The sequence below is a fragment of the Limanda limanda genome, chromosome 3 (genome assembly GCF_963576545.1).
Source record: "Limanda limanda chromosome 3, fLimLim1.1, whole genome shotgun sequence".
In the NCBI taxonomy this organism is placed as follows: domain Eukaryota; kingdom Metazoa; phylum Chordata; class Actinopteri; order Pleuronectiformes; family Pleuronectidae; genus Limanda; species Limanda limanda.
The window spans coordinates 3,979,455-3,991,928 of NC_083638.1; the positions used below are offsets into that span (position 1 = coordinate 3,979,455).

General features: G+C 41.4%; 1 protein-coding gene across 1 annotated transcript; it reads left to right on the forward strand.

Annotated features, from left to right (window-relative positions):
* Positions 1-1,357: 1,357 nt before the first annotated feature.
* Positions 1,358-12,160, forward strand: slc22a18 (solute carrier family 22 member 18). The gene is made up of 10 exons (XM_061068347.1): positions 1,358-1,619; positions 2,395-2,492; positions 2,631-2,776; positions 3,993-4,125; positions 4,372-4,484; positions 9,974-10,084; positions 10,356-10,456; positions 10,529-10,630; positions 10,771-10,891; positions 11,613-12,160. Exons 1-10 carry the CDS (start codon positions 1,485-1,487, stop codon positions 11,798-11,800), a joined length of 1,248 nt encoding a protein of 415 aa, XP_060924330.1. The 5' UTR covers positions 1,358-1,484; the 3' UTR covers positions 11,801-12,160.
* The last annotated feature ends 314 nt before the right edge of the window (positions 12,161-12,474 follow it).

The following is a 12,474-nucleotide window of genomic DNA, read 5'->3' on the forward strand; positions in this document are numbered from 1 at the left end:
TATATCATACATGTTGGTGAACTTCCAACATATAAAACCATGTGATTGATGCTAGCTGAAGATAAGCCTGAATTGCTAAGAGATGTTGTTTTTTCTAAAATGTTGGCTGCGGGGTAAAGTGAGACAAATGCTGTGGGGTAAAGTGAGACATGAAGCACAAGTTAAGTTTAGGCTTAATCGTATTTTAGTGTAATATTACATTACATATGTTTTATTTTTAATGTCATAAACATTGTAGAAAAGCCACCATGCCAAGAAACTACAGCAGGAAGACAACCTGGGGCCACACACCCCTCGCAGAGATGGAGAGTGCAGCCGCTGAGGTCATGCAAGGAAAGAAGTCCTTAAGAAAAGCTGAAAGGGATAGAAATATTGACAAGACAACCCTCAAAAGATTCATAAAAAAAATCAGTAGCCTGGGGTGCAGTAGCTGAGGGAAAGAAAACATTCACAGATGAGATGGAGGAGGAGCTTGCCAAACACTTGAAACAACAAGCTGACCAGTTCCATGGCCTTGCTCAAGTTAAGTGCCGTGAACTGGCATTTGAATACGCAGAGAAAAACAATATCCCTGTCCCTGCCAATTGGACAGAGAAACAATGTGCAGGTAAGCTAGGGTGTGCAAGAGATCACATGAATCATAATAATCATAAATGTGCTTAATTGACCAATCCCCATGATTCTGTTACTAGTCCGATATTAGTTTTGGAATGTGTGGTTGTCAATCTAGCTGTCAGGATTTTAACTATTACAACATGTGTTGTTATGGTTGTTTTAAAGTGGAAAAAGTAAGTGGATCACTTTACCCCCTAGCTGGGGTAAAGTGAGACACAAGACCACAATCATATTTTCAGTGCCCTTTGTCCTGACTAAGATACTTATGAATAATTATGTTATTTTTCTAAACAATTTAATAATTTATGCAGTGTCATAGCTCTCATTGGCTGGTTTTGTGGGGGGTCAGGGGTTAATGAGGAAGTGAAGTGACGAGGGAAAGAAGGTGTAGTGTCGTGATATGAAAAAAGTTCTACATTCTGACGGCTGTGGGAATAACTTGATATTTTAAATCAAATCCCATTCTACTATAAGAAATTGTAATGCCAATTAAAACAAAAAATAATTTATTGATGCGGTGATTAAAATAAGTATAAGCCTCAAATTTAACTCAAAAACTCAATACATCTCCAAAGTTACGACGCGCAGCAGGAGCACTCGAACGCCTCAAGTCAGTGAACTTGGGGCGTTCACGTACGGTGGGACTTTTCACGATTTGAACTTCCGGGCTCGCTCCCGTCCTTCCTCCCGGTGCATCAGGCCGAAGGGAGCGTCCACCTCCCGGCTCCGCCTCCTCCGCCTCCTCCGCCTCAAAGTCCACGGGCTGCAGGGGAGAGTTCAGCGGGCGGTGACTCCCTCTGGACCCGGTGGTTACCTCACAGTCTCCCGGGGAACGTGACCCAGCAGCTGCAGCTCCTCCGGTCGGCGACATGAGCGGAAAAGGTGAAGTTTCCCCGGCCGGGGCCGAGGAGGAGAGGCGGAGGAGGAGCAGGATCATCAACGTGGTTTATCTCATCACCGCGGTGGACACGACGCTCATGTTCCTGCAGTTTTCTGTCACTCCGGTGAGTTTTGAAAAATGATCATAATCATGATAACCCGGTGTTATGTCAGCGCATAGAGCTGAGATTTCCGAGGCGGCCGTGAACGTGAGGCTGGAGAAGCTGCAGGAAAACATAAGAAACTGAGATGCGTTCAATGTCTGTTGTTTATGTTGTTCTTGCTGTTGTTTACATGTACTACAGAGGCAATAATGATGCATTCAGACACTTTAACACCACATTTACTAATAATACTGTATAACTAATACACCACAGTATTTACATTACAGGAAACAGGTTTAAAATACACTTAAAGTCAAGAGAGTCAACAGTGAATTTACTAAAGTACACATCGGAGGTATTTGTACTTCTATGCCACTTAACATGTTTACAATTCCTGTCAGAAATATCTTTGTTTACTCCACTACAGTTATTTTACATTTTGTATTCTTATATTTCTTCCGTCAAGCAGCGTGATCTTCAGTCTGCTTTTAATCGGAGGTTTGTGTTTCCCCCCCCCCTGTTTTGTTGTTAGTTTGTGTGTTTGTGTGTTTGTAAACAAGATGACGCAGATCTATGAATTTATTTGCACTCTTTGACATTTGAAGATATAGTATATGTATAAAATAGATAATTCATGGGTATTGATGATGAATGAAACTGTAAACATTTTTGGGAACTGATATCTTGGAGTGTGTGTAGTTGGAGGTGGTTTAATAAGGAGACTGTTGTATATCAACACGCTGTGAATAAGATTGTGTGTATTTTAACATCTGTACTTTCTTCACGTCTCTTTTAGTATTTGGCAAAGAAACTGGGCTTCGACACTTTGTGGTTTGGTTATTTACAAACCACGGTGGGCGTCATTCAGCTGTTCGGGGGTCCGGTGTTTGGAAGGTGAGTGCAAAATCAACGATGACGACACAAACAAAATGCATGGAGCCTTTTCTTGATGTGTTTCCCGGGGTCATCGTCGTCAGCGTTGTTGTGTTTTTTGTGCGGCTGTAAACGTTGTGTGTCCGTTCCTGTCGGCAGGTTTGCAGATCTCCACGGAGCACGAGCAGCTTTGTCTCTGGCCTTTGGTGCAACTGTGGTTTTCTTTCTGCTTATGGCCGTAGCAAGCAATCCTCTGATGCTGTTCCTGCACAAAATCCCAACGGTCTTCATGCACGTCCTGCCTGGTGAGCACCCCCCCCCCCCCCCCCAGCTACAGCCCTCCTCTCTCAATCACATTTCAAACATAGATAAAGCTCTTCCGGGCCCTGGGTCAGTGTTTGCTGTGGGTGTGACGCCCTTAAGGAGCCTGTAGGAACATTTTCTGAATTAGTTTGTTTTTAAAAGGTAAACTAAGAGTAAATGTTCCTAAAGCAAACTTTGTGTCGGCTCGGGGCACGAAGCGTCTCAACCGTCAGGGTGAAGCAGCTGAAGCCTCACAGCAAAGAGGTTTGTGGTTTGAATCCTGGTTCTTCCTGTGAGGAGTTTGCATGTTCTCCCTGCGTCTCCTGTCTTCCTCCCACAGTGAAACGACAATCAGATTGTGGTGAGGTTGATTGGAGACTCGTAGTGAGAGTGAACGGTTGTGTGTGTTTGCCCTGTGTGTTCATTTTACTACCACTACTGACTTTGCTTTAAAAACAACATGTGGGAAAAAGCATTCTTAATACTGACCTGCCCCTGCAATTTATAGCATTATTTTTGGGAAATGTTGATTTTCAAACAAGGCGCCCAGATAAATATATGATTGGCAAACTAATAACCGCATGTAAAAAAGCGCTCACAAGGCGCTGGCTGCTTCCTGAGCCCACGATAGAGGAGTGGATAGATATAGTAAATGACATTAATGTTATGGAAAGGATTACTTTCTCCTTTTGTCTTCGTAAAACTGTGTTCATCCAATTATGGAGCAAATGGGTGAGATATGTAAAACCCCTCAGGCCAGACTTTGAGGAAGTATTGAATGAATGACCCTGTAATGTTGCCTTGATTTAACAAGCCTCACCGACCTCTGTCCCATTCTCGCTCAAATCACCCTCTCACATGTTGTTGTTTTTTATTCGGCTTGTTTTTATTAATTAATTTGTTTTTCCCTACTGATCTGTGATTATTGTCTACATGTACGCACTGTACCTCTCCCAAAATGTACAAAGTTACCCAATTTTGAAAAAGGTTGACAGCAGAAGAAAGAAAATTGCCCTTGCCGGGCTGATGTAAGTTTTTGTAAACAACTGTCAAAAAAAATAAAGAATATATAAAAAAAACAAACAACAACATGTGGGCCGATGACACAGAAACGTGAACGCTCTCCATGAGCAGAGTCATCAGAAAGCATCATCTCATCATAATCTAACTTGGGTTAATTTCACTTCTGTTTCTCTCCTCCCTCCTCCTGGTCTGCAGCGTCTCAGATGGTCATCACAGATCTTTCCCACCCGGAGAAGCGGGCGGATGGTTTATCCAAACTGGGTCTGAGTTTTGGCATCGGCATGATCGTCGGCTCCACGTTGGGCGGACAACTCAACACGCGCTACGGGTGAGTGAGGCTGGGCAGCAGCTTTCAGACGAGCTCTAGAGTCTGGACACTTTCCTGAGCGTTTCCAGAAGAGGCTCTGGATGAGAACCACGTCTGGAATCTGATTTCACAGTAAAGCTTCTCGCTGTGGAACTCTCCTTCCCTCGTGGAACTGTTTCCTAACGTGTTCACCTTCAACCAGATACAGACGTTGACATGATTTCCCCACGCTTCCTCCTGACTCTGATGCGACTCTCTGTTTCCCAGGGAGACGTTCACTGCATGTTTTGGTGCAGTGGGGAGTTTCTTCACTCTGCTGCTGGTTTTAAAGTTTATCCCCAAAACAACCAAAGATCAAGATTCAAGCAGCAGCTCAGAAGGTGAGACACGTCTCCTCCTGCAGCTTCTCTTCATCTCTCCCAGTCTGTAGCATGTATAAACTGCTGCTGACACACAGGCCGGTGTTCTGGATCGTTGAGTTTCCCTGTTATAGTTCAACTGAAACCACATTTGGTCAATATGAATAATGCTTTTCTCTTTTGATTTCTGACTTTTTCCCCAAGAACATATTCATTTAGAGCAGGGGTCACCAACCTTTTTTAGACTGAGAGCTACTTCGAAGGTACTGAGTAGTACGAAGGGCTACTTGTTTCCAGTGGTGGGAAGTAACAAAGTAGAAATACTTTGTTACTGTACTTAAGTAGATTTTTCACATATCTGTACTTTACTTGAGTATTTATTTTCCTGACGACTTTTAACTCGCTACATTTGAGCACAAATATCTGTACTTTCTACTTCTTACATTCTCAAAACTGGCTCGTTACTTGAGCAGCAGAGGTTGGTGGAACGTGCAGCTTTACGCACGGCGCACCTCTCTCTCTCTCTCTCTCTCGTTCTCTTGCTCCTGCAGGAGCTCGGTTCAGTCTTTATTATTAGGGCCAGAGCACTGACAGGCACTGACAGACGTAAGGCCCTATTGAAATTGGAAGGATTATTATTCAGGCAAATGAATTTGGTTTTTGAGGGCCTTTATTAGGTGACTTTACATAATTTTTTGAAGGTATTCCTTTTTCGCTTCACATTCGTTTACCCTTTCCTGCTTCGTGTCAACATCTGCACATAAATACATAGCTCGAAGCAGCAAGTGGTTAACTTTTCTTAAAGAAAATATTGGAAGTATTTGGTTTAAACAAAAACTGTTGGTAAATAGACTATCACTTAGTCTTACACGTCCAAGTAAACAAAACAAACAGATTTAAAACAAGTCGAGATGGAAAAACAAACAACACAACCAATTATATAAACAAACGCAAAAACAACTTTCAGCCAACACAACCAAAAACAAACACTGTGTCGTGGACGACTGCATATTCACGCACACAATTCAGGTTTTTTAATGGACCTCGCCAAATGGAACCCTGGGTAATCAGGCCCAGTTTTCCACTCACTATAATGCAAATATAATTTTTGCAAAGATATTATATATCTATATATTGCCAATTCCAATCCTGAGTCGCCCTTTGTGCTGACTCAACACAACTTAGAAGCTGTTGAGTCTTTAAATATGTATTGTACAAACTGGCTAATGTGTACAACTTCAAGCAGGGTTGTGTCTTCACTTTGTCGTCCCTACAGGTGTATTGTCACCCTGCTTCAAACAAATGCAAACACAAACACAGGCCCATTCAGTGAAGATAGTCTAATGATAAATAAACAGGCTTACATGTAGATGTGTGGACAAGCTGGCGGCAGGTATACAGGCAGGTAAACATCCAGGCAGTTACACAATACAGCTAATAGACACAAAAGGTTAATTTGGTCTATTAGTGTTCTTAGGTAGAATCAAGAGGCACTTATTTATTCTGTTGTGTTGATTCTTTGTTGTCTCTAGAAGTTCAGATGCACTTGTCCAATACTTTTTTAACCTCAGCATCTCGGGTTCAAAATTTGTAAAATTATACAATATATATTAGGGCTGTCAGTTTTACGCGTTATTAACGGCGTTAACGCAAACCCATTTTAACGCCGTCAATTTTTTTAACTCGAGTTAAAGCAGAGCTGCAGCTGCAGCTTCAGTATCTGTGTTCGCCTCCAGTCTGACCTGCTCTCGCTTTTTGTTTTAATATTTCGCCACCTAAACTATATATTTTAAAGCTATTGTAGCGTCCCACAGGACACGCAACTTCTTCGTGGTTTAGTAACTGGTATTTTCCTCTACACGAACATGTGCACCTCTCGCTGTTACTCCGTCACTCGCAGACATCAACACTTCACTTCCTCATTGATCCCCGATCCCCCCATCCTATTGGTCCAAACAGTCACATGTCCCACCCAGACCCCTTCAGTGACCGTCAGACATCAGAGCGCTCCTTCAACAGTGTTTTACTGAGCATACGTCAAAACCAAACATAAACATAAACCCAGTCCGTTACACTATTAGGCTGCAGCTATATGTTTTTATTTATTTAAAAATAGGGTACTTCTTATTTCATACATTTTCCACAAATAAGGGGAGGACTCAAATAGCCCTACAAAGTTCTGTGTTTCATTTATTTCAAAGTAGGCCGACACCTGCCTGTGTATTTTGTTTGTTTGTTATTTTGTTGCTTGTCTGTTTGAGTAGCTAGCTTAAAGCAAAGAAGTAGTAGGCTAACCTTTTATTGGTAACCTGACTGTTATGGTTCATCGTTTCTGAAATAAGAGGCCTGACTGCTATGTTCACAGCCGGGTCACAGCAGTTCACAACTTGAAAAAAATAAAATATTAAGCCATGGTTTAACTGCACTATAGGCTGAGTCCTTGTTTACCTGAAATGTGCACTTTATAATTTTATTTTGTACCGCCCTGTTTTCAATAATATAAAACATTTGCATAAAGCAAGCCAATCCACTTTTCCATGTTGATAAGAGCATTAAAACGAAAGTAAAATTATGGAAAAATAATAAATGAAGGAACATTCAGAATAGATACAAATTTGCGATTAATTGCGATTAATCGCGAGTTAACTATGACAAAATGCGATTAATCGCGATTAAATATTTTAATCGTTTGACAGCTCTAATATATATATATTGTTGTTATAATTTTTCAGTCAGTTGAAATAAATCCTGAACTGAACAATTTTGGGTTGTTTTGTGTCTGTATAGGCCTACTATAAAAAGCACTTAGCATTTTTAATTTTGGTACTTGTACTTTTGATACTTAAGTACATTTCAACACCAGATACTTTTGATACTTAAGTACATTTAATATGAGCAACTCTAAGACTTTTACTCAAGTCATTTTCTGACAGGTGACTTTTACTTTTACCGAAGTCACTTTCAAGTAAGATATCTGTACTTTTACTCAAGTATGGCTTTCAAGTACTTTATACACCACTGCTTGTTTGATACAAACGTCCTGAATAACAGAGTTGCACAGATCACCTTTTAATATTATTAATAATATATGTGAAGAGACTGTCTGATCAAGTTAATGTTAATTATTCCTCGAAATAATTATTAACAATGATTTCCACAACAATGATTGTAGGAAACAGATATATTAATACATGCAACATTTATTTCTGTTAAACTGTTTTAACTTTGCTTAAATTCAACTTAATTGAAGTACTTTTGCTGACATTTATCACTACATGCCTCCATCAGTCTGTTCTTTTTCAAAAGTAGATAAAAAATAACCAAATAACCACTTATAAGCACTTTGTTACAAGATGATAAAGCTCAACCAAAAATAACACATGCATATGACTGCGGTGTAATGTTTCTAAGTGTCTTCTTCATTTTTTGGGTCTCATACTGTCAGCTGCCAGAGTTTTCAGACCTGAAATAGACACAAGTCTCTCCTCATGTTCTCCTTCATTCACTGTGAACCCAAGAGCAAGACAGGCTTCATCTTACTTTCTTTTCAACTTGGTGACATTTATCACTACATTCCTCCATCAGTCTATACTTTTTAAAAAATAGAGAAAAAAATAATTCAATTAAAATCACTTTGTCACAAAGATGATAAAGCTCAACCAAAAAGAACACATGCATGTAACAGGGTGTAATGTTTCTTAGTGTCTTCTTAATTTGTTTGTTTTCAGACATAAAATACACACTAGTCTCTCCTCATGTCCTACCACATTGACTGTGAACCCAAGAGCAAGACAGGTTTCATTGTACTATCTTTTCAACTTGGTTTTTGAACACTGTCTCTTGTTTGTCCCTGACCGGCTGCTTCACGTGAACGATGCTCTCCACTGTGTGTGTCTCTGAGTGAGTGGGTGGGGGCGGGGCGGAGCCCCGGGGCTTGAAGACCGAATTATAGTCGGTTTTTACGCACGCACGCACTTAGCTTCTACGGACTCGTTTTGGTTTATAGTTCCCTCACAATTGCGGGTGTTGCAACGCAATTCACCGCCAGACCACTAGGCGGAGTAATGTTTTTTGTTGAAGTCGGCTCTTCTTCGTGTGTGGCACACGTTAATTTACATCGCCACGGCGGCTCCTCAGAGCCTTTTTCTGGCGGACAAATCCGCCGGTTAGTGACGGGTTATACTAGTGGACATGGTTTTGGATCTTTTCTGCCAAGTGCTCTTCTATTTCGGTCTATATTCGTTCTTCTAAATCTTCCGTGGTTTCCGCAGTTTCCGGGATTGAAGCCGGAAACTAGACTCCGGACGGGATGTAGTAAGCAGACCAATCACAAGCCTTGCGGGCTGCGTGAGGTCTGCGTGTTGCAGCACGCAAGCCGCAACACGCCCCCCGCAAGTAGGCGAGGGGCGTGTTGCGTCTCTCGCGTGCGTGCGTAAAAAGCCGAGTATAAATCGGGCTTGAGTGTGTGCGGGCCGCGTGGGCCGCGGGCTGCAGACCACTGGCTACAGGGAAAGAGCGATTTGTTTACTGCTCCGCCGTTAAAGAGATGCAGACGTCAAAACATTAGTTCGGCTATAATATTAGTTGCGCCTCACATTTCCTCCTAACGGTCGCGCCCCCCACACAGTTTGAGAATCGCTGCTCTGAGCGAATGATTGGGGGCGGAGCCCCGGGGCCTGTGTGTGTGTGTGCTGTCTGGACACACACACACACACACGTCCCCCTCCCGGTCACGCGCCCTAGCTGTTTGAGAATCATTGGCATAGAGTGAGATGGCGGTTAGACTATTTTTTAAATTTCAAATTTAATTATTTTTTCGTTTTTTAATTTAGAGCATGCCTTGCGGGCGACTCGCGGGGTCCCTGCGGGCGACCAGGGGCCCGCGGGCACCGTGTTGGTGACCCCTGATTTAGAGGCAGGGCGCTTCACACTGTTAGCTTTTTAATATCTGTCTTTTACTAATTGGTTAATTAGGTTACTTTAAAAAAGTGATCAGCTGATTAATCATGAATGAAAATAACTACTGTAAATTAGAGTTTTAATGTCAATCCAAGCTTTGTTTAAAGTGTAAATGAATGGGACTTATATGATCCTGAACTAGAAGCAAATACAGCTTTTGTCATTGTTTTAAGTTTTTAAGAGGAAATATGTTGCTTGGGTTTGGGGTAAGATTTATAGAAACAGGTTTTATGTTTATATACTTTTCTCTCACTTTTACACAAGATGACAGAAAACACAGAATCTAGTGACATCTAGTGGTGAAGTGTCGTGTTGCAGCTGAACGCCCCTCACGTCACTTAATGGATATTATATTTTGTGTAGTAAAAAAGGTGATGAGGAGGATTTTGCAGTTTAAGATCTTTTCTTCAGAGAACTCTACTTCTGCTTCTCTAACTCTGTTGTCGTATCTTCACATAATTCACTTGTGGTCATTTGTCTGTTGGAGACCTCATCACCTGGCGGGTGTTGGTTTGTGTGTTTTACATCAGTTCTCTTGCTTCTCTTTGCAGGTGATGACAAAAACAAGTCATTGTTCAACCTGGGAGAAATCACGAGACTGATGAAGTTCCCAGGAGTCGCTCTGACGTTTGCTGTGAAGATAGTCGCAGGTTTACCATCAGGTGCGAGTCACAGATTTTTTATTAAAGTCTCACATTTCATCCCAGTTTTAATTTGTTTTCAGACATTATCGTATTAATTATATGAGATCAAATGTTTCCATCTGACCTGAAAAAAGTGAATATCATCAGTGCTCAGTTGGGTCTGTGTAGCTGCGTCTCGCAAACACTAAAATGAACTTTCTCAATAAATATTTAAGATGCAGCCGTCTTTGATTTACGGTTTAATAGAAATAACAAGTTCATAGAAATCGGTTCCTCTTTCTCTCCGCAGGGATTTTTCAAGTCATGTTTTCGGTGATTGCGCTGGACTTCTTCAAGTTGCTGCCGGAGCAGAACGGCTACATGATGGCGTACTTCGGCATCGTGTCGATGGTTGGTGTCCAGACTCAAACTGAAACCTGAGACTTTGTGTGATTGTATGCTGATGACAGATGCTTGTTCCAGGTGATCCAGGGCGCGGTGCTCGGCCCTCTCACCATGAGATACTCCGAGCGCTCGCTGCTGCTCCTGTCCATCGGGGTCTCGGCTCTGGTCGGGCTGGCTCAGGTGAGACACAGACACACACCGGGACATCACCAGTTCCTGCACTGGGACCTGATCCAGGAAGTCCTGGTCCAGAAGGGGAAGGAAAATGTTCCCTGTTCATCTTTGACTGTAATAATCCAGATATTTCTGTTCCTCTGCAGATTTACATCGAGACTGTGTTCCAGTTCTGCCTCAACGTCGTCCCCATGATGTTTTCTCTCAGTGTATTTGGTGTCATCACGAGCACGATGTTGACCAACAGCGTCCCAGCGTCCGACACAGGTGACGCCCCCCCCCCGCAGCGCACACAACCAACACACACATTCCATCCCATTATGTATGACACATTCATATCACTGACGGGCGTGGAAACAGCAACACTGTGTCACTTTTTTTTAAACATATATTTATTGGTTTTATACAGTTTTATACATTTACATCAATTAACATACATACAAGAACCTTCCCCAACCTGAACATATGGCAGCATAAAATAAAATAAATACAATAAATAATACAAATATCACACAAATTGCTAAGATATGATTACAATATAAATTCAAGGACAAAAAATTACAATGAAAATACTAATTTAGTTTTAACTAAATTAAAACAAAAAATTAAATATATATATATAAGTTAAATAAAATACCACTGTGTCACTTTTACTGAGCAACAGCGCCCCCTGCAGCGCAGTACCCAGGATCCTGAGCTGCGGCTGTAAACAAATCCACCAAACTCTGATCAGAATTCTTCATATTTGAAACATTTCCTGCTGAATATTGAGTGTAAAATTTAAGAGGAAACATTCTCCATGTTCACACTCAATCTGCTGTTGAAAGATACAACAGTTGCACAGTGTTGTTGTAAGTTAAACCCACATAAATATGTATAACTACAAAAGAACCTCACGATCGACTCTCAGCTCGTTCAACATGATTAAACTAAACAAGTTTTACAGATGTATTTATTATCCTCACCCCCCTGACCTGCTTCTTCACAGGCACGATGCTCGGGTTGTGTGCGTCGGTGCAGAACCTGCTGCGCACGGTCGGCCCGACCGCCGGCGGCTTCCTGTACGTGAACTACGGGATCTCAGCGATGGGCCTCATCCAGTTTGTGGTGAATTCTGGGGTTTTAGTTTTTCTGATCCATCGTGGGATCCCGAAGAAAACGGAGCTAAAGGACTGAAACACAAAATAGAGCTCTTCTACAGTTTCTCCAAAGAGAAAGGATGGAATAAGTGTTTGATTTTTAGGATCAGTTGTTTTTGTACATTTACTCTCACACACTCTGCTGCAGTTGTTCCATGATGAGATTCACATGTTTCCTCCGGTGGTTGATGCTCAGGACCGAACCACTAGATGGCAGCAAACACCTCATTTGACCTGACGGTGGTTTTCCTCATGTTCACAGAGACCTTTTATAAATCAGTCTGCTGATGTGGAGATTTTATTATACATCAGAAAATATACGATTATATAATCGCGACATTTGTAACGATCTTTATTTTCTGTTGTCGTTGTTTCTCAATAAACATTTTAATTCAAAGTTTTCCTCATTCATTCAACTTCCTTTTGGATTCACTTCTTCAAATCATCAAAATATAAAGATAATGACATTTAATAAAAAGATTTCTGCGCTGATTGAGAACTTTATTTTGATTTAAAAACTACAGGGAAGTTACTGAGACTTACAAAGTTACTTCAAACACTTCAGTGAACTTGAGTATTTACATTTTCTGCTGCTTTGTAATTCTGCTCTATCCCATTTCAAGAAGTGAAGCAGTTTCTGCTGCTCCTACATTTATCTGATGACTTGACTCAGCTGCCAGATACTTTTCAGTTTTACCAACTTACAAAATA